Raw genomic sequence first — 23,841 nt, 5'->3', positions numbered from 1 at the left:
AAAAGCTAATTAAAAATATGAATAAATACCATAATATTATTTAAATAGTTCACACTTTAGATTAGGGTCTAATTCTCACTATTAACTAACTATTAACTACAACTTTTGCCTCAATAAACTCCCAATTCCTGCTTATTACAGTTTCTCTTAGTCTCTTTGGTACATTTCTCAGATCAGAAATTCTCAAAACTATCTGTTCAATCTTCACATCATTGTGTCACTTGTGCACATCAAAAAAGCAGTTTTTGAATAAGTTGCAAATGCTTTGGTACATCCATGCAAATGATTATGTACAATTCTCAGCTGTTTCCTACATTATCAATTGCTTATGTCATGTTGATCAAAATGTATTATATGGGTATCTGTTGAATAGTCTCACCCCCCACAACATTTAGGGATTAGTTCAAGTCTTTACATGCAAAATGGTTGAACAAGTTGTCATAATATGTCAAACATATTTCTATACATTTCCATTAGACTTTTTTTCTAAATCTGTCCTGTTCACATTCACATTTTTTCTTTGTGCTAAGCAGTGCTGTCTTTTCCTTTCTGTATCGCAATGACATGGTCTGTCAACCAATTACAGTACAAACAGTAAAAGCGTATGTGAATCTTGTCCAGTCTCTTGCAATCAAACTCCCACATACACTAAGGTGTAACCTACAATTTACAATAATTGTCATCAAAACTTTAGCCATAGTTTACATCAGAACATCCCTCCAGAGTACACAGAGTATATTGACAACAGTCTTATCCGTACAGAATGACACAAGGACTTGTCATTATGATGGCACTGACATGTTCATTGACACAGATATTTACTTTTGAGAGATGAACTAAGGATTTTGAGCAAGAGACTGGCTTTTGCAGGTAATCCATGGTGTTTTGCTATTTGTACAAATCGTTTTGAGAAATGCACTTACTGTTTTGCAAATGTCGAGGATGATTCGAGAAATGTACCAAGCGAATGAGAAAAACTGTAATAGTAAGGTAGTTGTTAAGTTTAGGTATAGGATTAAGGATGTAGAATATGTTTATGCAGAATAAGGCATTAATATGTGCTTTATAAGTACTAAGTAATCAGCCAATAATCTAGTAATATGCATGCTAATACGCAAAAGTGAGAAGTGGACCAAAACTAAAGTGTTACCTATAAATACAAATAAAATAACACTAGGCAAAGGTAATCTACATGTAAAAAAGAGCATTCACAATTAAATATGCAATAAAAAACCAATACAGAGTTTTAAAAGACTAAAAAAACCTAATATCAGTAATCTTTAAGATAAAAAACTCCAATATCGACCAATAACCCAGACAGATGAAACATCATTTTGCTTTAAAATGATCTTCGAGAGGAATTAAGAGCATTTTTGCTCAGTCAGCGGAAGGTTTTCGGTCGTCGTGGCCTCCTCATGGCAGGCTTAGATCTGAGTCAATCAGGCACAGGGATCAAAACCATGACCTTCAAATCCAAAGGTGCTTAAACTTACCCGGCGCGGTCTGGGAGGCTTTTAACTTCCCATAATACATCACCATTGATTAGAGTCGAGATAAACCTCCGACAAATCTTGGATCACATCCGTACAACACTGGCTGGCAATTTTTTTTAATCGTCTATTGTGACCAATTACCTTATTACAGGAATCCCTCAGGGGGTTAAACATGGGCTTATAGGGATTTAACATGTCTTGAAAGCAACCCAACAGACTGACCACTGGAGTCATTCATCATAACCAACCAGTGTCATTGTGCTCTGAACATTTCTCTTTGAAAGTACTCCTCCGCTTTTAGTTCTATATTCTCTTTTTTCCATTTTTTTGTTCACAAACTTCAAAATTGTGTCTTGCAGCGCTCTGTTGCTTTGTAGTGAATGTCGTTCCCATCAATATTTCAGTCTAAAGTGCACAGATGCTTTCAATGGAACATACAAATGCTGACAGATCCACACTGATGGCTTCGCTGGACTAAACAAATAACGTTAGGAAAGAAAAACGACAAGCTCTTATGTTTGACTTTCAATCATTGTTCTTCAACCTAAATAAAAAATGAGAGTAAAGTGTAAAATATCAAACACAAGAAAGTAGGGCTGCAACACCTAATTGTTAAAAAAATCGATCACATTCAAATAAATGATCACATTCATCTAATTTTTCCTAACGATCTGCTAGCTGCCCGCCCCATAAGCAGGCTGTCAAAAAAACGCGTCTCTGTAGGCAGCCTATGAGATCTGCACACAAAAACATTGGGGTACAACCACTCAAAACCAAAATAAACAGTGTTCCAACCAATCACCGACAGGGGCGGGTTTTCCATAATCTATTTAACCCCTTTTTTGAACATATTGTTCACCTGCGTCCAAAAGCTCCCTTCGGAGGATGTATTCCAAGGTAGGAAGGCATCAATGCACGTCCGAATCCAATGTTAGCTTCACTTCCTGTCTCCTGTCCTGAGATACCTTTATCTGATCGATTTTTGAATCCAGCATAGATGTATCCTTTGCTACCTTTGATATCCCACAATCCTGTGCGTTCCATTCTGTGACAGTAGAGCTAAAAAATAAAGATGGCATCGGCAAGTTGCGGTTGCTGATCAGTTTGTGTGTAAATGTATGTTTCTGACCAACATTTTCCACTTCTGATGTCATTTCTAGTGAGAAATTACTATTGTAGTTATTAAATGTTTGCTTAGTTATTACCAAGCTTGCTTTATTTTGCTCTAGATCATTAAACCGTTACGCTGCCTCAGAAGTCGGTCCGGAATCAGTTTTGTGAGGTACTTTCACCCTGATATTACCCTGATAAGGCAGCGAGGTAACAAGTCAGCTGCCTTTTCGGACGCAGCCAACATTTGTTTTCATTGCCTTCAAATTGCACATCATGTGGAGGAAAACATTGGGCAGGATGTGGAATAACAATCTTGTAAATAATTATTAAAATGAATTTATTTTTTATAATAAAACAAAATACTAGTAAATGTATTATTTTAAAACTTTTGTCCGATCAATAATAATAATAAAAATAAAAAAATCCAGCCTCTTTGGACACCCCCAACTGTTCTGAAAAATTGTTGAAAGTTAATATAAAGCATTGTTAAATGAAAATAAAGAAACTATTTCATAAAAGTAAAGATAAATGGTAATTAAAAAAAAGTAATTTACCATCCTCAAAAACGAGCACACAACTACAAGCAAGCAACTTTTTCTCTCTTTGACATAATGGCTTTATATGTTGGCCACAAACAACCACAAGGCTTTTCTTGCACTCCAAACCATTTAGAAACCCCCTATAGTTATAGTGGCTATGTCTAAAAACCCTATGAGCCCACTTGGTGTCTACTTCCTATATAAGCAGCTGTCTACTTATACATTAAACTTACCTAAATGGAACATTAGCACCTGATTTGAGACACTTTTCATAGGCGGCAACTTTGTTAGCAGGCACTCTCGTAATTAACGTCCTTGCAGAGAGATAATGCACACAGCTAACTCTCACATTAGCATGAATCTAGCAAAGTTACAAAATCAATACACCAATAAGTAAATGAATATGCAGCACACATAAACACTGGATGAAATCTGTGAGCCTTAAAAAATGGCCCTATTTCCTAATCACTTTTGAGCATGAGTAAACATGTATGTTTCTATTACCTCTGTGTAAATATTTACAGTGGCTTAGCTTGTCGGATAGGCTAACCTACAATGTAAGTGTTTTTTCTGTCTCCTAGATCACATTCAGATGTGAAAATAGATTGTACATGTGAAAATGTACAGAAACAAGCAACATCCCCACTTAGAGTGCATTGTGGGATTGTTTTATCTATAAAGGGCACACAACCCAGCTAACAGGGAACTTTAGCCAATGTTCTGGCAAGCTTCTCTCAAAGTTATGAACAAACATTTTTCCAGTAATATTATTAGAATTAAATGATTTAGTTGGACTTTTGTGTTTTTTTTTTTTTTATGTATCTACTTCTGCTACTACTGTATGTCTAAAATGCTGTTTATGTAGGCAGCTCAGCTATGTTTTAGGACTGAGCCTTTATCTTCATTTAAAACCTTACAAACTCAACTGTGCTCAAGACTCCATGTTCCCTCTGGAGCTTATCCTTTAGACATATGGAATAAAAGGCCAACTCGGGCAACACGCAGTCTCACGGTAATTCAGTTTCATTAGGGTTTTGCTTGAGACACGGACAAGCCGAGTCTCACAGATTTCATTAGCTGCATGAAACCCAGTAATTGATTAACAGCCACCATCAACTCATGATCTCTGTGACAGACAGAGTGACAGACCAGACCAGGATAAACAATGTGGGACAATGACCCCAAAGTACAGCAGAATTATTTGCACTAAGACTTGGTAATACCGCAAAAGAGGATTAGTGAGTGATGGGGTCTCCACCCACAAAAACCAGCTCAGTCTCGACCCCAAAATCTCCACTCATACACTATGATTCAGTAAATGTTTTTATTAAAGAAGTATCCTTTTAATACAGTAAAAAAAAAAAAAAAAAAAAACAGTAATATTGTGAGATATTATTACAATTTAACCTTCAGTCTTTAGTCTTCAGTGTCACATAATATTTCAGAAATCATTCCAATATGCTGAAGAAACATGTTTCATTATTATCAATGTTAAAACAGTTAATATTTACGCTGCTTAATATTTTTGTAGAAACCATGCTACATATTTTCTAGAATTTAACAGAAAGTTCAAAAACATTTATTTAAAATAGAAAGCTTTTATTATATTATAAATTTCTTTACTGTGACTTTGATCAATTCAATGTGTCCTAGCTGAATAAAAGTATTAATTTCTTTCTTTTTAAAATCTTACTAACCCAGAAACAGATATATGATTGAAATCCTGCATTAATAATAGTATTTATTCACCACTTAGTCCTTATATATATATACAGGTCCTTCTCAAAAAATTAGTATATTGTGATAAAGTTCATTATTTTCCATAATGTAATGATAAAAATTAAACTTTCATATATTTTAGATTCATTGCACACCAACTGAAATATTTCAGGTCTTTTATTATTTTAATACTGATGATTTTGGCATACAGCTCATGAAAACCCAATATTCCTGTCTCAAAAAATTAGCATATCATGAAAAGGGTCTCTAAACGAGCTATTAACCTAATCATCTGAATCAACTAATTAACTCTAAACACCTGCAAAAGATTCCTGAGGCTTTTAAAAACTCCCAGCCTGTTTCATTACTCAAAACCGCAATCATGGGTAAGACTGCCGACCTGACTGCTGTCCAGAAGGCCATCATTGACCCCCTGAAGCAAGAGGGTAAGACAGAAAGAAATTTCTGAACAAATAGGCTGTTCCCAGAGTGCTGTATCAAGGCACCTCAGTGGGAAGTCTGTGGGAAGGAAAAAGTGTGGCAAAAAACGCTGCACAACGAGAAGAGGTGACCGGACCCTGAGGAAGATTGTGGAGAAGGACCGATTCCAGAGCTTGGGGGACCTGCGGAAGCAGTGGACTGAGTCTGGAGTAGAAACATCCAGAGCCACCGTGCACAGGCGTGTGCAGGAAATGGGCTACAGGTGCCGCATTCCCCAGGTCAAGCCACTTTTGGACCAGAAACAGCGGCAGAAGCGCCTGACCTGGGCTACAGAGAAGCAGCACTGGACTGTTGCTCAGTTTTGCATGTCATTCGGAAATCAAGGTGCCAGAGTCTGGAGGAAGACTGGGGAGAAGGAAATGCCAAAATGCCTGAAGTCCAGTGTCAAGTACCCACAGTCAGTGATGGTCTGGGGTGCCATGTCAGCTGCTGGTGTTGGTGCACTGTGTTTTATCAAGGGCAGGGTCAATGCAGCTAGCTAGCAGGAGATTTTGGAGCACTTCATGCTTCCTTCAGCTGAAAAGCTTTATGGAGATGAAGATTTCATTTTTCAGCACGACCTGGCACCTGCTCACAGAGCCAAAACCACTGGTAAATGGTTTACTGACCATGGTATTACTGTGCTCAATTGGCCTGCCAACTCTCCTGACCTGAACCCCTTAGAGAATCTGTGGGATATTGTGAAGAGAAAGTTGAGAGACGCAAGACCCAACACTCTGGATGAGCTTAAGGCCGCTATCGAAGCATCCTGGGCCTCCATAACACCTCAGCAGTGCCACAGGCTGATTGCCTCCATGCCACGCCGCATTGAATCAGTCATTTCTGCAAAAGGATTCCCGACCAAGTATTGACTATTGAGTGCATAACTGAACATAATTATTTGAAGGTTGACTTTTTTTTTTTGTATTAAAAACACTTCTTTAATTGGTCGGATGAAATATGCTAATTTTTTGAGACAGGAATTTTGGGTTTTCATGAGCTGTATGCCAAAATCATCAGTATTAAAACAATAAAAGACCTGAAATATTTCAGTTGGTGTGCAATGAATCTAAAATATATGAAAGTTTAATTTTTATCATTACATTATGGAAAATAATGAACTTTATCACAATATGCTAATTTTTTTAGAAGGACCCGTATATATATATATATATATATATATATATATATATATATATAACACAATACGAATAAATGAACATTACCTTTCTTCTTTAACTTAGTGTATTGTAAATGTGAAATTATCTTAGCAACTAATATCTGTCTGAGTGACAAGGAGAAAGTGTATATCAGGTTCATTTTCAGAACATGCCAACTGTTCATGCTGGTTTGCAGCCCAGATTGAAAGAAAATGCCATTTGAAACTGACTCACGTAAATGTGAATAAACAAATACTGAAATAATGACAGTCAGAGACTATGAGAGATTGTTTTTGACTTCCGCATTTTTAAAGCCTTCTATAATCTGTATTATCCCACTGGACATTGGCAATATACAGTACATAACTATGTGGAAATCAAAACTCAGAATTAATCTTGGACAAAGATTTGAACTGTTGTCCTTGAGAAAATCCTTTTGGTTTTTACAGTATCAAATAGGGAAACATTACATAAAATCCTTTGGCATTCACCAGTTTAATTCACTGCACAGATGATAATATGAGAAAGCTTTTGAGAGTTTCATTATCTACATGACTGTAATTCTTGTCAAAGCAATAGCCTTTTTGCCATTGAGTGGTCTGAGGGTCTATTTGAGCCCTATGGTCTTTGCTGATCCAGCCATGCTTTATCACAATGCCAAACAAATAAGGAAGGCAATATTCCAGCAGTCACTGAATTTAGACAAATAGCCTACTACTGTGCCAAATCATGTGTGGAAAAATAGCACCTGCAGCTCCGAGTGTGTGGGAGGAAACTTACCAAGACAAACAGGAAGGACAGAGAAAGAGCAGTCAAGTTTACCTTTGCTCATCAAACGTCCCCAGCACGAATATTTTCCTTCCTCGTGCTATTTACTTGACATTTGCAATGACCCACAGGCACTGAAAATGCATTATAAGGTTGGTTAAACAGGGGTTATGGTATTCTGTCCATGATAGGCCACTGGGAATGACTCTGTCAGGTCCAAGACCATGACCCTGGACTTTAAGCTCATTAAGAGCCAAACGCATCATGGACCGGATCAGGGCATAGGTCTTTGAGGGCACAGCAGGAGTGAAGACCCAGGAGAGTAACAGCGCTGTCTACAGGCACACACTAAATAAACTGTGTGGAGAAATTGGCATTGGCCCACAGTGGCTTGTGTCACTTGATGTAACATAAAGACACGCAGTGACAGTATTTTTGTGGCTGACTTTATGCATATGCATTTGTAGGAGTTTCCCTTTCAGACGCAAAATTTATGGGAGGAGAATGTTTTAATGAATCATGCAAGGTGATTTACTAAGGTTTGTGCTAGTCAATTTACTGGTATTTGCGCCATTACTTACCGCCCCCCCAAAAAGCATGTTTTAAACCAGACCCTAATTTGCGTTGCTCCTGGTAGATTGCATTGGTCATTATGATGATGATGATGATGATGATGATGGATGCGTCCGTGTACTTTCATTTCAGTAGATCACGTGCAGAACTTTACACTCCAATAGGTGCTTTTTTTGTTGTTGTAATTGCGCTCTCACGCTAATTTCCCCTGTTTAGTAAATATGGCCCTATACAGTAGGCTATGTGTAACAAGACAATACAATTTTAGACAATTCAAGACAAAGACATTAATGTAAAATGTTATTGAGCAAATCAATTAAAATGAACTAAAATTATTGTTAAAAAATAAGTTGTTAACTGTAAAATATACAGTCTAATAAAATTGTCAATTTATGGTAGTTATGGTTTCCAAAGCTGCCCGTTTTTTTATGTAAAGGTAACATTTTTGCAGTATACACATTTTCCTCATTTCAGATCAAATCTGTGGTTTAAAAATACCTAAATGTACTGCATATCAAAATCTCCTTGCATCCACACCTAAGCTTTCTAAAATCCTCTTTTTATTTTTTTATTTTTTTATATAACAAGCATGCTGCAGAAACTGTTCAAGTACTGTTTTGTTGGCTCAGTAATAGAGGCTTCTGCCAGCATAAAAATGAAACTACCACTATTAACAATAACAAAGAAACTCCCTTGCTTAAACAAATAAGGTATAATGATGAAAGTCTAATTGCAGTCAAATTCCCCCTCTTCCTTTTTGTTTTACGCACATTATTCGTCTAAATGCATGCAAGCTAAGTGGGATTGTGCTCAGTCATTAGTTTAAGATAGCAGTCAGACTCACACCCGTACACCAAAACCCTTCCAGATCTCCATGGCAACACTGCAAACACTGGGCTTTCTTCACAGAGAGGGGTGAAAAAATGTAGTTAATTATTATTCCTACTTTTCCTATACCCTCTTATTCCGTTTCAGCTGTTACGACTATTTTCTTTTGCCAGTAGGGAAGGACAGAAACAACCAGAGGGTGATTTTTTTACCGAGTCAATTAGTTCATCAATCATCTGCACCACTCCCACTGTGAGTGTTTGTGAAGGATGTAGTCACGACACACCTTCTGCCCCCTGACAATGACCAGCAGCAGGTGGCCCATCGTGGCAGGGACACCTGGAGGAACACATACAGCATCGCAAACATGATTGACTACCGGCCAAATATAGAAGTGTTGCATTAGGTGCCAATGCCAGAGTGTCTTCTCATCCCTGAAAGATAACAGGACACACAAGATTTCACGTCTTCCCACACCTCGAGAAAGATACAGCTCAAGGACGGAGTTACAGACTGACATTTGGTCGTGATGTGTTAGATCCTACAAAAGAAAAAAGGACAAAAGTTTCTATGTGTTTTGACAATGTTCATACACTTTAGAACCAAAATATGCATAATCATAACCACATTTGGCACTCTAAAACAAGACTTAACCTGTGTGTCTCTTAAGGATGAAGTTGTTGAGAGTTGTAGAGTATGTAAGGTCAAAGTATTATTCTTAAAGCACTTTTACAGCACTCGTTTTTTTATTTATTTTTTTATGGCAGGACTCGTACCAAAGATCAAAATTCTCCACGGAGGGATTCTGTGAATTCAGAAAGCAGGTCTCTTCAAGTCTTCGATAGAGCTACTAGACCATCACCTCATTTAGAAGAGCCAGACATCTAATACTTCAAAACGCAATAGCAGTCTTTTTTTGTCAACTTTCCCTTTATTAAAAGTTTTCCTCCCTCTTGGACATGACTTTGATTTATGTTTTTACAGATGTGAGCTCTACACATATTGCTTAATAAATTAATTCTTTGCAGTTATTTTTGGCACTGGACTCATCAAATGACCGTCTTTCATCAACATTAGACGTAAAGTGTTTTCACCGCATGCTTGTCTCTGTGTTGTCTTCAGCCACAGCAGCACATAAAATTAAGCCATGCTATGCAATGCCATAGCATCTCATGGGGATGTTATGACCCCTGGCCAACATTTCCGATGTCTCCCGCCAGCAAGCTCTCTTGCCGGGCCATTAAAACAAAGCACAAAGCGTGAAGCATATTTGTCTTGAGCTTGGTGTGAAAAGTCTTGTTTCTGGTTTTTTACACTTCCATACTTTTGTAATTACCGGGGCCATTGATTTCTGGGTTATGTGTGAAATAATTAAAACTGCAAATCAGAAATGCCAGGGATTTCATTGGTGCAGATTAATGAATGAAGTCAACAGGAAGAGGCAAGTGCTAGCTTTTCTTACCCAGTGACATTTCCTCTCTTTCTCTAGTTTAGTAACTCCTGCTCTTCAGGTAAAAAATACATTAGCGCTCCTTATTCACCGCTGTGTCCTTAAATACCTGTCCAGGGCCAAATGGGATCACTTCAGATGCCTTAAGCTCCTGAGATAATCTGAGCCTCCTGAATCATATCCCCGTGTCATTTACACTGATTTGTTTGTGTCTGGTGTTCATGCTCTTTGTTGTGGTTAGCATTATCCCGGCACCATTTCATAATTATTCTGCCATTTCCATCACTTGTTCTCCGATTTTTCTGTGCTGGGTTTATTTTACAAAATGAAAAATGGCCACATGGTTGTACAGTCTGCCATTCAGATTTTTTTTTTGGAAGCAAGTGGATTGTCCATAAATTTATTCAAAAAGATTTGTGATTTTGCTTCAGTTTTTAAAGGGACAGTTAACTGAAAAATTACGGTATGAATAAAGTCACTGTAAGATACTGTATGGCTTTCTTCCTTCTATTAAATACAAAACTAGAAGTTTTGAAGAACATTTATGCCGCAGCTCTTTTTCATACAATAAAAGTGAAGCTCCAAAACATTAAAAAAAAAATCAGCATAAAAGCATCATAATAGTGGTTAATTCAACTTTGTGCACTATATTTCAAGCCTTCTGAAAAGATATGACAGCTTTGTGTGAAGAACAGACCAAAGTTGTTCACTAAAATACGTGGTCACCATTCACTTCTATTGTATAAAAAAAAGAAAAAGGGCAGCTTGGACATTCTGCTGAACATTTTCTTTTGAGTTCCACAGAAAAAAGAAAGTCATACGGGTTTCAAATAACATGAGTAAATAATGACAAAATAAAGGTTGTATGACTATAATCGAATTACATGGATATGTGAGCACCACATAAATTGGATTACTATATATCAATAAGTTGAATGTTAATGCTCAAGCATCCAAAAGCATTACAAAGAGCACTATGAAATCAAAGTTTTTTTTGATCACATTTTAAACAAAGGGCAAAGTCTGGAACATTCCCTTTAATCATGATTCTCTGCAACCAATACAAAGCCAGAGGAACCGTTGTTACCCATAATCCAAAGAGTTCTTATCTGATTATGAATGCATAAAGAGGATTTAGGACGTGGCACCTAAATGTTAGCCTATGCTGATTAGGTCTCTCTGGAAAGTATTATGTAACTACACTAGCACGGTTTAGAAGAGGGTGCATTTGCTCTGTAAATGACAGCTAGACCCGAGGGGTCCTCTAATTTAAGGACTGCATGCCGTTGAAAGCAAGTTTGGTGTTATTATAATGCTCTTTGAACATTTGGTGGGATGAAACAGCCACAGAGCAAACAAGCAAAGTGGTAAATGACACATGAAGTAGTCTGTCTTGATCAAATTAATGATTTTGGCAAACACAAAAACTACTGGACAGTCCAACTTCGACAATTAAAACTTCCACAAAAGCAGGAAGCAGCATCCGAAAAGATCCAATATACTGAAAAAGGTTTTTTTTAGAACAAAACACAATTCGCACGGATGAAAAGTGAGCAATAAACTCTAGATCCACCAGCTGCTTCTTTTCACCACTAATAATAGTGAAGAACCATGTCAAATTCTGAGACTTTCTTGAGAACAGAAACCACAGTTGCCTATTCACACTGCAGACTGGTGTTAGATTGTTCATGAAAACACTTACTAAAATAAGAAGTGATTAATACTACATTTTCATGACTCCAAAACCAACTAAAATAAAATAAAATAAAAGTGTTAGATACAGAATTTATTGTAAAGGTTTAATCAAACAAGAAAATGCCAATAAAAACACTAGAAAGCCCTGAGAAATGCAATGCCTCTATTTAAATAATCATTTCACACAAAAAGTGAACAAAAATACATTTTCATGACTCCAAAATCAACTCAATTTGATACTAAATTAATTGTAAAGGTTTCACATTTTCTAACCCACACTCATTAAACATGAAAATGCCACGCTAGCGGGATCAGAAAGCCCTGAGAAATGTATGTTGCTATTTAAATTATCATTTAACATTCTAACTTTGGTAGCAAAACAATACTACACTAAAACCAATATAAATAGAAAAACTAAATATCATCGCTGTTGGGCGGAAACCTGGTATGTTCATATTTAGTATCTCTATTTTTATTTTTTTCATAAATCATTCCTATCGGTCACCATTTACTTCTTTCTGTGGGTTGGTTTTGCAAAAATGTAACCAATGAAAAGTATTAAAAAGAGCTTGTGACTAAACTTCGCAACTCCATTGGATCTTCAGTGTCGGTAAAACCTCATAACTCTCTATTGTGAAAGAAGTGCCACATGCAGTTTGGACCATCTCTGCTTGTTTGCAATGCAAGAGTAAATAAGAACTGGTTCTTTAAATAAGTACAGTGTTTTCTTTACTCGTCTAGAAACACTATATATAAAGGCTAATGTTTTATGTATTTAAGGAGCAGAGAAGAGTGTCTTAGTCTAACATTTGTCGTCGAGTCATAGCCAATACGGTCAGAAATAGCCTGGGTGTTGCACTTCATCTTTTATAACACAAGATCTTGGCCAAATGACAGAAGAAGAAAAAAAAAACACACAGCTACAATAAACTTTATGACCTGTAAGTTGATAATAATGTAATACAATGCTCTTACTGCCTCAGATTGTTCTGTCCGTTCTAATGACGGACAAAACAAGGATGTCCGAATTTCTCTGGTCAGAAACATCGTACTTCTATTTGAGCTTGATTTTAATAAAATGTTAATAATATAATGACACTATATATAAAGCCACAACATCAACTTTGACTTTAAATTTCAAATCTATAATAATCCTGAAGCAGACCCACCAAATCTAAATCCATTCACACTCCATCATGACGAGACTTCCTCTACATTTGAGGTGGTGGCAAATATACTGTTGCTTCGAAGACCTGGGATTAAGTGGGCCTGTACCCCTCATTTAAATAAAACCAGTTCATTTAACAGACTGCGAGAGCGAGCTCCAGTGTGGTGGAGATTTGTGGCATATGTTAGCCCCATAATTCTGTTTGAAACGTGGGCATAAATACAAGGCGAGAAGTGCATTAGGTGCATATGTACAAACGACACTTCTAGCATGAATCCTCAGTAAGGTTATTAACTTAAGTTTGAGTGAGCTTTACAATTCTGCGACAGTCACTTAAACCTGCAGGGCACAGCTGTTACCCTCAATAACCAAGATACACTGGCACTGCGGAGTATGTGAGACATATGTGACGATAAATAAATCACATATTATGAACCAACCAAACATTTAGTTTAGTTAGCTTCAAGGCCTCACTGTGCATTTCTATTTATTTTGAAGAATCAAGGCAGTTTTATGCTAATTGTGGAATGCGATTTCATCATTATTCATATTATCAAGTGGGGAAGTACATGAACGTGTAGTTCTAGCCCATTTTTTCACCTTTAGATAGACATTAATACATACAATATCAATATGGACAGCTTCTTAAACAACGTTTTATATGTACAAATCTTTACTAATCCTCTGTTTATGCTCATAGATTAAAGAGGCATGATACATTGGGTGATTTTTGTAAGGGATATCTGAGTTATTGTTTGGTTTTGTCACATGTGTTTGTTTTGTATTGGTTTTGCATGTGTTCTAGTTCTGTTTCCTTGGTTTGTATTTGTTTCCATGGTTTCTCATTGATTTGATTATCATGTGCACCTGTTATTAATTTCATTGATTGGTTTGTTTGTGAATTTAAGCTCTGTTTCTTTCAGTTAGTTGTCTGTTCTCTTCACGTTCTGTTCAAGTCAAGAGTATTTTGTTTTGAGTTCCTTGTTATAAACATCACTACTGCTGCGATTAGATCCAGGTTTTCTCATTGTTATTGCAACCGTCTGTAACAGTAGATAAGGACATGAAATGGTATTGGTCGATATTGTATGGTATATTTCATTTTACAAGCTCCTTTCCCCTATTTTTACATCTTGATTATCCTTGCCATCATCTAAATCACACCTAAAGTTAAACATTAATAATAACAATGTTAAATTAGCATTTCTCAAAAATGAATATCCATTTTTCATACTGTATATAATAATATTGTGATGCCTAAATTCATTTGTTGCATTCAAAACCATTGATTTAAGATTTCAGTTTTGGAATTGTTTTTATTCATTTAGTCAAATATATAATATAGAAGTATAGAATTTGAATAACGGCCATTTATCGGTTATCAGTCATGAACATAATTATCAGTTGAAGGGTTTTGGCAGAATTTTAATATCTCCCTCATACAATATAGATTTTATGGAATTCATTTATTTAATCTAAATCTGTTACTGTAATAAATTAAATGAATTACATTAATACCATACATTTGATGCATTAAAATGAATTTAACTCTTTAGAAGTTAAGAACGTTTTAGCATAAGGTGTATCATTGTCTATCAAATTTTTTTTTAAACTACGAATAGTAATGAAATCTCATAGGAAAATGGCACTGAAAATAAGATTTGCAGGAATTGCCTCAAAAGACAATTATATGTCAAATGAAATGATTCATTGAAACATTCACTAAGATCACCAGAAGCAATGCACCTGGTAGGAACGTGGCCGACCTTTACTTAGAATGTTGTATTTACAGTTACTTTGTTTATTTACAACTACCGTATGATTATAATAAAATGGAAGACATATGCTTGCACCCAATGTTACCCAATGTGGTTTAGTTCCTGGAGGATTTTTTTTGCAGATGTGGACAAACATATGGTTTAATGAATGATGTATGACCCTATATAAAGCCACAACAACACTCCACTACAGTACACGAGAGCACATTTCTGTCATCTCCACCTTGATTTATTGATGTAGACTAGCATCATCTAAATTCTATATTTAATCTTTGAGTGAGAAAGTCATTATGAAGATAAATTACTGTAATATACTGTAGATTAGTGCATCTTTTTTTTGTTTTTACCAGTCCTTCTCAGTTTGTCCTGTGAAGGACTTCCTACATCTCCGGTCCTTTGGTGCAATCCCCCTGGCGAGTGAAAACGTTGTACCCTCACCTAAGGCTACTGTTGCATTCGCCAGCTGCCTATTTATAGGTGTATAGCGTCAAGGTGCAACTCTCCCAAATGATTCTCTCTCCTCTGCAAATGTTACCGCTGTAAGCCAGGACCGCAACAAAGCATTGCGCTGCATGTTTGTGTGAATGTGAATCTGTGCATGAGTGTGAAGTTAACTGACCAACACATTTATTATTCATGATGAATGTTTGAAGAGAACTGATTCAGAAGAAGACGCATGCTGTGGTTTGACTAAGATTACCAATTACTCTCTCTTTCTCTCTGTCTCTCTCTCTAGTCTATCAGTTTCTCAAAATACATGCTGTGCTGGACTCATGCAACTCTACCTTTGATCGGACCCCCTAAACAATGTGTCAATCATCTCATTTCCATTTTTAACCTGTTCACTGCAAAGGAAGTGTGGTAAATGATTGCTCGGTGTTGTAATGTTTGGATACATTAGTGGAGATACCTCTGAGGAGATGTAATGAGATCTCCGCATGTGTGCGAGCAGTGTCGCAGTGTTGGGAGGGGGATTCGTGCATGTAATGGTCCTTTACTGACCAGGGGAAGAACGGATTACTTAGAGCGAGAGAGCATAAAAAATAATAAAAAATGCTCTATTTTATCTCTCTCTCTCTCTCTCTCTCTCTCTCTCTCTCTCTCTCTCTCTCTCTCTCTCTCTCTCTCTCTCTCTCTCTCTCTCTCTCTCTCTCTCTCTCTCTGTAAATGTTCTGTAGCTTAATTAAAGTCACTATGACATCAAAATTCACAAATCTTGTTTTTTACAGAATCTTGCAGTTTATTATAAATGATTTATCCATGCACATCGTTATTTTTTTTAATTCACATGCCCTTGTAATCTTTAATAAAAAAACTCTAACATCCCCCTCCCCTCAAAACGACATCTGTTCTCTTCATGACGAATGTGTCAGCAGAGGGTTTGACTATATCCTCCACAACATGTAGCAAACTGGGATTCAGATCTGAGGCCATTTAGTTGACCACGCCCAAATTCCTACGATCCAATCAATTCCTGAGGATGAAATCAAGTCCCGCCCTATTTATTTTTTCTCATTCCAGAAGCCATTTCACTTGATATACGTCATATTAGGGATACTTCATAAATACTTTATATTTCAACAAATACTTTGTTGAACTGTCTATCAATTCTCTCTAGAAAAACTTTTCCCGAGTCTTGGGAGGGGCTATCCGTCCAATCGACTGCAGACAAGGGGTGTGACCAACATTAGTTCAACGAGTTTGGAGGTGGGACTGTCTAACCAGGGGAAATGGTCTTGAACTTTACAGTGCAACAGTGCGCATCCACTTTTTTAGCGGCCAATTTTTTTCCATTCAATTTTCACACAGGGATTTCAAAAGGGTCTTCTTTAAGGAGTTATAACATAAACCATGAATCAAACCAACCAGCTACGAGGTTAATCACATTACAAATTTTGATTTGAAAGCAAAAAAAGTATTTGAAAATCAGACAAAAAGATAAAGGAACATGACGTTTGCATCAGCTTTAATGAAGGGAAGAACTGCAATCCCCAACTGAATTAAAAATCACGAAGGAACTAATATAAAACTATTGATCTAAAGATGTTGTTTATGTAGTGAAAAATATGCCCTTGTGAAAAAAAACCTATATCAAAATGTATTTAAAATACATTTATTTCATACAAATCCATTAACATACTGACATATCACTTGAGAGACTTTTATAGTAAATATTAGAAATAAACTTAATTTGAAGTACTTCTTTTTTTGCACAATGCACATTTCTTAATATTAAGCCTAAACTGTGTTTTAATATCACTAATAGGACGGATAGTGTGATCTCTGTATAATAACAGTATTTAAATGCAAGATATTTAAAGTGAATCTAAAGTATACTTGCATTAGTTCCACTTTAGCACAATCAAATATAATTAAGTATATCTTTAATTATACCTCAGCACCATTTCTGGAAACCTAAGTACATTTAGTACAAAATTAGTTGTTCCAATTTAGCAGACTTTAAGTATATCAGTTTAGCAAAAGTATAAATGCAGGGTATTTATATTAAGGACATAAATATGTAAATGTATTTGTAGTATACTTAGCATAAAATAGATGTATTTCAAATACATATTTTTCACTATGGTGCATATCTATACAAGTATTTAAGTAGTTTGACTCTTGAGACTGCTCTATTACGTATGTCATTTGCAATGCTTTTGGCATGATTTGTTTGTTGTAATTCTCTGATTGCTGCAGATTTCTTTGCAGAAAATAAATTATATATTTTTTTGTTAAATAATGTGGGAGCTGATGGCTTCTACAAAAGCATAAACATAGCATAGCTCACAGCAGGTCTGTCTTTAAAAATGTATAAGTAACTGAAATAAAAATTAAACCTATACATAAAAAATAATAACAGAGCATAACTGGGGAAAAATTTAAATAAAGTTAATTTTCATGACTGGAAAAAATAACTAAAATATAAATATGCACAAAATAATTTTAATGTTTAGTTAATTTGAGTTTAGTTTTTAATACATGGTACATTATAAAACTAAAATATAATCAAACTAAACTACATTGAAAAGAGAAACTGACAAAAAAAGAAAAACAAATGAATTACAATTTGTCCATGTTTTGACACACTCCAGCTTTAAATTGGTTGCTCTGCATCATCCACAAATATGAGGGATTTCCTGTGAATATAAAGAGGCTTCCCTCATTCAAACTGCATGAAGCTCTAAGGCAAAGATCTATGAGCAAGCTGTTGTTCGTACATTTGAGAACACACATGCGCACTCTATTCATGTCAAGCATGTCATTTCCTCTCTTTGTGCCTTTGCATGCTGTTTAGAAAGCCTTAACAGAGCACTGACAAACACAAATGACTCTCCCTCGCTTGCCTGTGAGGTAAAATCAAGGCAGTACCACAGTTTTCCCAGACCACAGTGAGTGTCTGAGCTCTTATAATCCACACCCAGTGCAGGAAACAGCCAATGCCTCCTCTATATTACCACAATCTTCCTGCTCTTTCCATCATGAGCCTGTATCATAAATTAAGTGGGTGGAGGCAAGCTGAAATTGAATCAGCCATGATTCCCATATAGGTGGAGGAAATGTCCAACAAAACGGATGACACTGCATTTGTGGCAAAAACAACACGCACTGCAGGACGTCCGAAGCGGTTATGTTAACAACTGTAATTTTTCCTTATGTCTCACATGGCTGTGTACTTTTATCATACTTTAAGAGGATGTTTTTATGATACGCTATCTCAGACGTGAAATATGATCCTTCTCTGCGCTGAGCTCTATGCTGGATACTCCTCGTAAATGATCAGTGATTGAATTTCATCAGCGTTCCCCCCAGCCAATGGATGACTTAGAGCATACTGTACGCCCATAGATACAGGCACACGTTAGAAGCTACACAGGACATGAAACCATTCGTGCTCCCTGCATTGTGAGCAAGTACAATGAAAGATCAAATGGATGTAATCGGATAGATGTAGCATTGTGCGAGATGAACCATTTCAAAAGATGGCCTTTATGATATATTCGAACAATAACATGACATTCAAAACAATTCAGCAAGCACTAAATATCATCTAAAATTATGCAGGATATATTTATACGTTTTAATGCGAGATGTAAAGCACACTCTTGCACACATTGCATTCAACAGCTAACTGGCAACTGTCTGTGATCAAGCCCTTCCACCACAGACGAAAACCTTTGCAGCATCAAAACTTATCACATTTTTGCATCCACTCTAATCATCCTTTACTTGTCACACTTTGTATTCTGGCCAAAAAAATATGTTCTATCCTTCCTATTGAAGTTAGCGTTACACTCAGTTTTCCAAACATGTTTGCACAGCATTTTTTTCCAGTAGGCATAAATATAATCAATTAAAAAGTCTGTTACCACGGGAGCAATGTAATATCCAGACACAAATGCTCTGTTCCAAAACATAATGAGACCATTTTAAAACACTATTGGTGCACAGTTTTAGTAAAAAGTTTTTTTTTTTTTTACAATCAAAGACTTCCCACAGGTTACACAATATTTGTGTGCATTATGTTTTATGCTTTTTAAGGTGCGGTCCATTGTCCATTGTAAATAGTGTAGTGATCCATGAAGCACAGTTCACACAGAAGTCACTGTCAAACCAAACAGCTTTTTGTTGGTCAATGCACTGAATTCACACTACCAACTTGAACCCATTACAAAATCTGCATGAAAAATCTTTCGCCCTCACTCGAAATTCCAAATCGTGTTCCTATTGCATGACTGGATTTTGCCTGCGGAAATTCGCTGAACAGCGGTAAATGTGACTGCAGCTTCATTGTGCTTTAGCTTAGCAACATGCTAACGTCAACAATTCTAACTTCAAAATAAGCTGTGTTTTGTTTCGAAATGAGGCTGCCTCATTTCAGTAAAATAACAATTACATTCCAAAGTCACATTACAATTATGTACTTCACAAGGAATAACGCTCAATTTTATAATGGTTAATTTTCTGAAAAGAGATGACATATGCAAATGACGCAGCCTTCGAAATAATGACACACAGCCACTGTCTCCCGTGCAGAGCTGCCCATGAAGAGTGTTCCAAATCCCTCACTTATCGGAGCTGCCCATCACTTAATCCCTCACTTATCGGAAATGGGAAGTAGCCACTAAGTTTTGGAACAGAACAGAACAAAAGAGAAGACAGCATAAATGCCTATAAAAGTATTGTGCTGTTAGCTTAGCAACATGCTAACATCAAACTCTTTAGTTGAATTTCCCGTGTACAGCCAATGTAGATTGTTCCAGAGCAGTCATTTATGAGGTTTCATAGATTAGAATACTGTCTTACATGCGAGGAACCTGTACCTCACTCGGTTCCGGAACAGAGCTACTCTGAATCAACCAAATGTACTGACAAAACAGAGCACACATTGAAGTTGAACTGCACTTCATCATTAATAGGGAAAGAAGGGCTTGTGTTTTTGCCTTAAAATGGTTATTTGGGAGATACGCCAAGATACGTTTTGTCAAACGCCCCAGGAGGCCCAAACTGTACCGCAAGGTGTACCGCAACACCTTACCTTAGCAGCAACTGAGGAACCTGGCTTCTCCAAAAGGTCCCAAAGTTTCTTCCTCTTGTCTGAGCAGCAGGTGTTATCAAATTCCCCCTCTCCCTCCCTTTCTCTCAGAGTCTCTGCCTCTCTCCTCAGCTCCTCGTTCATCTGCTCTTTCTTCTGATGGTAGCGAGCCTGGCAGCACGACTCCAGGTAGATCTCATCGATGCCCCAGTAATCGAGCTCTTGCCCGAAAGACAGAGCGCACATTTCCTCCATCATGTGCAGCTTTCCAGTTCTGTAAAAGTTCAAGATGGACGTGAACGCGCCGGGGTGTCTGTCGAAGAAGTATTCGTTCTCATTCAGGCAGTAGTCGTCGCAGACCTCCATTAGTGACTCGTGGGTGTTACAGTCTCTGAGCTTGCCCAATCTGGTTCTGGGAAGCCGGTCCAAGGTCCGCCATAAGACCTCGTGGTTGAGGCCCCCGACGTTGATGCGGACCCTCCTGGAGCGGGCCTTGGTCCGGATGATCTCGATAGGCTCAGGTGGAAGCGAAGTCGAGGATCTGCCTCCAGGTTTCGGAACCCCCAGTCCAGTCTTCTCTGCCATTGTGCTTGTGGAGACAGACAGGCAACTCTCGCCAGGAAGCGGTGTAAGGACGAAAATCAACCAGAAGACAACTGGAAAAAGACAATTATGTTGGGTCCTCCTTAGACGAGTCCCTCCATGGCTGCGAAGACAGACACAAGAGAAAGGATGCTGGAATATCTGAAGTAAATGTTCTGATCATGCACAGACACCTGTTGTTTCCACCTTGCACGTTGTGTGAAATTACATTTTTCCATGCAGTGCACAATATTCCAGCTCATAATTGTTTAGGAAATGCCCTTCCTCTGAGATCCATTAGGAATATGTTAGATTGTACTGTATATGTTTTGCAAAGTACATTTGGAAGCATTAGATCCCATTTACATATCACCAGCCAAGCGTGCCCTGTATGCAAAGAAGAAACGTAAGCTCTGGTATATTTCACCAAAGCCTAAGCTGAGAGAATCGTGGCATATCTTGTTTAAACTAAGGAGAATTAGTAATTAACACAAGCATTAATTCTTGCCACATTCAATATTTATCATTGGCCTTCTATCATTTCAAGGTTAAGTTCAGGAGTGTGATGTAAGGTGATATGTGAGCGGAACATGCAGTTCTCCTTTTTCTTTCTTTAACAAATAATAAAACATAAAATAACAGCAAACACCATTTTTTTATTGTACACTACTAATTATTCAGCTGCTTCTGAACTTCTTTATTTTACTTTTTGCAAAAACTGAAGTAATTTAATTGCATTCACTGACATTAAAAGAACTAAAAAAGCAATATTTGGTGTTATTTCTGATCTCTTAAAGATGACATTCATTAGTGTAATGTTAGTCAAGTTTATTCTCTCATATTAAAAATTATTTTTGACTCTAATGAAACTAAATAATTTAGAAAGATTTTAGGTTACAAATCATACATACACACAAGACAAAAACTGCAAACTCAGACTCTTTCACTCCAGTAATCTTTCCATTTTAGATTTTATTTTATAAGTTAATATACCAAGGTAATAAAATAATTTAAGTATATCAGCAAAATATCTACGTTTACAATTTGTGTGTCCATCTGTACCACTGTTTCTCACATTAAGATTCGTCATCAGTGTCTAATAAAACCGTTGAATGCTTTGCCATGCGATGCCTTTAACTTTGCAGCCTTGCTATTTAAAAAGAATGAACCTGTTCTGAAAAGCAAATCTCCTTTCACTTCATCTCAGCTGTTCCACTCAAACAAGTAACGTCCAGGCATCACGACTTGCCATAACAATGTTTCTGCCAATGCAACTATATTTCTTACCTTCCTGAAGTGAACCACCGTTTGCATATACAAACCGCTGTGTGCGCAAACGAGAGAAAAGACGTCTGCGGGTTTCCTTTAAGATTCCCAGCTCTCAACGGAGGCTTCAGTTAGGACCGGACATGTGTTCCACATTTTGTTCAGATCTCACAGTACACCGGGACATTTCTGTCACTGAAAGAGCTCCCCTTGGCTCGCTAAGAGCGCTACCTCTATCGATGGCTTGATACGGTTAGTCGGGATTTCTGCAGATGTCGGACGCGTAAAGCTGAGGGCGCGCGCACTGTGTGTGAAGCTGCAGAGTGACACTGAGCGCGCGTGTGTGTCTGTGTGTGTGAACGGAATGGATCGTCTGAAGCACGAACTGCATCACAGCCTAGAGGTGAAACCTAATTGGATTGGTCTGTACATCAGCAAGGGCAGCAGCAGATCAACTTCAGCAGGAACTCTCTCTCTCTCTCTCTATCAAGTTTATGTTCCATACATTTATGAGTATAGACAATAAATATAGCCTATATTAACCATCTTATATATATATATATATATATATATATATATATATATATATATATATATATATACACACACACACACACACACACACACAGTACATTATACTATTCTGTTTACATAGAATATCTTTCTCTGTACATGATAAGGCAATCCATACTTTTATTTCAAAAACATTTTACAGTAAATCTATGTTTTAAATATAATCTCATTTTTTGTGCTGTATGACATGACTTACAGTTAACCATTTAACTATTTTTATGGTTGTGCTGTATTTTACTGTATTCTTTTCTCATTAAAATACACAATATTTTTTATAACAAAACAAAATCCTTGCGGCCTCAGCATAATGAAGAATGCTACAGTATACTTAAGTTTACAGTATGTAGGCTAACATACAGTTTTGTACGCGCAGGACAGATTAAGACAGATCATAATGATTAAATCTATAATAACCACGTAAAGGTGTGACTTGAAACCTCAGTGTCGTAAAAAAGGCTTAAGTGGACACCAACAGTGTCAGCTGTACTGGAGCCAGTGTCAACAAGATCCTGTATATACTGACTTTTTTATGACTGGCAGCAGTCAATACATGATACAGTAGCCTATATGTGACTTGGCACTAAGCTGTATGCGTACTGCATTACTAGCAAATATTTTACAGGGTATAAGAAATCGTAAAATTCCTTAGCACCTTTCCATGCTGTGGCAGCAGCGATTCCTTGTTTTTATTACATTGGCCTGGGGAGCCATGTGTACGGTATGAAGTGTGATTTAAAATGTATAACACTTCGTGAGGATATGTAGTCACAGCAATTATTAGTTATGAAGCAGCTGTATTGAGTCTCAGTTGGTGTTGAATGACCTGCATGTCTGGGTCTGTGCTGTTAAAGTTCCCTCCATCAGTAATTAAGCCTCTAAAACTGTGTCTGCTTTGTCTTTCAAACAGGGCCAAGTGAAAAAGATGAAAGGAAACAATAGTTTGGAGACCGTCCATCTATACGCACGAGATGTCACAGGACTACAGGAGACACAGTGGTTGAGGAACAAATGGTGCGTGCTATAAATATATTCTTTGCTTATCAAAGCGGCTGTAGTTTGATTTCAATATACTGTGGCTCAGTGGCATTGATCCATGAATGATACTTGAAAAGGAATAAAG

General features: G+C 37.0%; 1 protein-coding gene across 1 annotated transcript in view; it reads right to left on the bottom strand.

Annotated features, from left to right (window-relative positions):
- The window catches only part of kcnb2b (potassium voltage-gated channel subfamily B member 2b), a 104,083-nt gene extending 81,530 nt beyond the window's left edge, over positions 1-22,553 (bottom strand). The window contains exons 1-2 of the mRNA XM_056254134.1: positions 22,170-22,553; positions 20,304-21,006 (exon numbers count right to left, since the gene is read on the bottom strand). Of these exons, the coding sequence (XP_056110109.1) occupies positions 20,304-20,885 (582 nt within the window). The 5' untranslated portion in view covers positions 20,886-21,006; positions 22,170-22,553. The remainder of the gene's footprint in view (positions 1-20,303; positions 21,007-22,169) is intronic.
- Positions 22,554-23,841: the final 1,288 nt, after the last annotated feature.

The sequence above is a fragment of the Rhinichthys klamathensis genome, unplaced genomic scaffold (assembly GCF_029890125.1).
Source record: "Rhinichthys klamathensis goyatoka isolate OS25496 unplaced genomic scaffold, OSU_Roscu_1.1 h1tg000110l_1, whole genome shotgun sequence".
Taxonomy (NCBI): Eukaryota; Metazoa; Chordata; class Actinopteri; order Cypriniformes; family Leuciscidae; genus Rhinichthys; species Rhinichthys klamathensis.
The sequence above is the reverse complement of the archived record's forward strand: the minus strand, read 5'-3'. Positions and strand labels throughout refer to the sequence as shown.